This window comes from Galeopterus variegatus, unplaced genomic scaffold (assembly GCF_000696425.1).
Source record: "Galeopterus variegatus unplaced genomic scaffold, G_variegatus-3.0.2 Scaffold1563, whole genome shotgun sequence".
Taxonomy (NCBI): domain Eukaryota; kingdom Metazoa; phylum Chordata; class Mammalia; order Dermoptera; family Cynocephalidae; genus Galeopterus; species Galeopterus variegatus.
In genome coordinates this window covers 341,202-343,535 of record NW_007727674.1, presented here as the reverse complement: position 1 = coordinate 343,535, position 2,334 = coordinate 341,202, and the positions used below count along the sequence as shown (strand labels likewise).

Genomic DNA, 2,334 nt, shown 5'->3' with positions numbered 1-2,334 from the left:
GTGCTTTTTCACCTCACCCCTCCTGAGCAACCAGATCTCCTAGGCCCTGCCCACCTGAGCCGAGATCCCTGGGGAAGGCTGCGGCAGGCATGGGGCAAAGGAGTCCCAGTGTGGGGGACCACAAACATGGCTGAGCCTGAGGCTGAGTCCAGGCAAACTGCCCTAAATCCTCTCCCTGTTACCCCCTGGTGAACCCCAACCACTAACTGCTTTCACAAGAACCTCCATCTTCAAAGGAAGGGTGAGGCCTCTTTGGGTCCCCCTTCTCTGAGTGGCATGTGCCCCTGAGCAGATGCTGTGTGGGGCCTCCTAACCCCATTGGGGAAGGCTGGCCTGGGAAGGGTTGCCCAGGCAACCAGCGGCAGCTCCTCCCAGGGCCTGCTGTGGGTGTGCACGTTGCCTGGCAACCAGGTGGTGGCGTCCCTTGAGCCCAGACCACACAGCTGCGTCCAGCCCTGCTTGGCTACCCCTGGGCCTGCAGGACCTCTGGGGCTCTGTCCTTATTCCCCAAGACCAGGACGGCTGGCATCTCCGGTCACAATGAACATTGTTCTCTCCAGGTGAGTGGCTCTGGCTGGCCGGTCCAGGAGGGAGGTGGAGGTGGGATTTTGGGGGCCTGCCTGAGGCACCAGGAAAGATGAGGGCAGTGGGGACTGCTTGGTGGGGTTGGGGGTAAGGTGAGCTGTCCCTCCCACACCACCCCCACCTCAAGGTTAAGGGAAGACAGGGCTTGGGACCATGGAGGCTTCCAGAATCTGGTCTCTGCTTCTCCAGCAGTATTGCCCACAGCTGTTGGGTAGCAGAGTCACTGGGTCCCTTCCCTCCATCCTTCACTCACATCCACCTGGGAAACCCCCTTCACGCCTCAAGTCCCCCTATGGAGCCCCTGCCCACGCTACCACCCCTGACTCCGCCACTGCTCTCCCAGCTCGCCTGCCCTTCCCTGGTGGTTTGCACAACTGGTTCCTCTGAGGGTCGCAAACTCCAGGGTGCCTCCAGACCCCCCAATGTGCTTCTTTAAAAATGCAGTTTCCTGGGCTTGCTCACAGAGATTCTGGTTCACAAGCCTGGAGGACGGCCAGGGAAAGTGCATGCTTACCTTGTGCCCAGGCGATGCTGGACACAGCTGGAGGAACAGAGACTGCAGCCAGCCGTGTGACCTTTAGCAAGAAGCTTCACCTCTCTGGGCTTTGGTTTACTAAATTTTAAAATGGTGATGATAACAGTATCGTACTTACGGGATAATCCCTACAGTGTTTTGCAAACTGTGAAGTGCTGCATGAGTTAGGATTTGTTAGGAGGAGGACAAGGGGCTGCTCCTCAGAGAGTTCCCCACTTTTAGGATGGGATTGGAGGGAAAGGGAGAGAAGCAGGGACAGTGACAAGTGGGGATGAGGGACAAGGAGAGGGCACAGAGGGCCCAGGAGGGAGGGCAGATACTGAGGCTGTGCCTCCCTCGCTGTCTTGGGGAACTCGATGCAGCGTGTCATGCACTGTCACCTCCTGTGGGTGGGCGCCAGTCTAGGAACACACACATGGGTCAGCAGGCTCCCACCCCGAGATGTGGAGGGCCCAAGACACCAAGTGTGCTGTGAGGTGACTGATGCTGTGCACCCCAAAAGCTCAGGGGAGGGCAGGGGCAGAGGAGGAGCAGGTGGAGCACACAGGGTGTTTAGGGCAGTGAAACTATTCTGGGATGGTGGACACGTGACATCATGCATGTGTCAAAACCCATAGAATGTGCAGCACCAGCGTGAACCCTCCTGTAAACTATGGACTTTAGTTGATAATAATGTGTCAATACCAGCTCATCGATTGTACCAAACAGACCACACCAATGCTGGGGAAACTTGGGTGGGGAGGGTATGTGCAATCTCGCTGTACTTTCCACTCAGATTTTCTTTAAATCTAAAACTGTCCCCCAAAAGCTCATAAACTAAGGGAAAAAAAGGTTTCATGGTTCAGAGAAGGGAGAGAATTTGGGCAGCGTGGGGGAAAGGTGCACAGGGGAATTTCAGAGGGCAGGGCCCTAGCAGCTTGGGATTGTGGAGTAAAGAATGACTCAGCTAGGAAGAGAAAAGCCCCTTCAGAGGGCCCAGGTTTGGTGCCAAGCCCACCTGCATTCCTGCCCTATCACTGACCAGCCCAGGCAGGTCTCCCTCACCTGCCTTGATGAGCCCAGTGCTGTGTCCTTCAGTGCCACCCTGGGGACCAGGTACCTGGCCCATCCTCCCATACAGGAGAAGGCTGGGTGGTGGTGGCTCCCATGATCATGACAGTATCTGCTCCTGGCGTGACCAGGCTGCAGTGTCCTTGCCCAGAGCGACCGCTCAG

General features: G+C 57.0%; 1 protein-coding gene across 1 annotated transcript in view; it reads left to right on the top strand.

Annotated features, from left to right (window-relative positions):
* Window positions 1–540: 540 nt before the first annotated feature.
* The window catches only part of FAM92B (family with sequence similarity 92, member B), a 12,493-nt gene continuing 10,699 nt past the window's right edge, over window positions 541–2,334 (top strand). Inside the window, exon 1 of the mRNA XM_008577693.1 lies at window positions 541–560. Coding sequence (XP_008575915.1) covers window positions 541–560 — 20 coding nt within the window. The remainder of the gene's footprint in view (window positions 561–2,334) is intronic.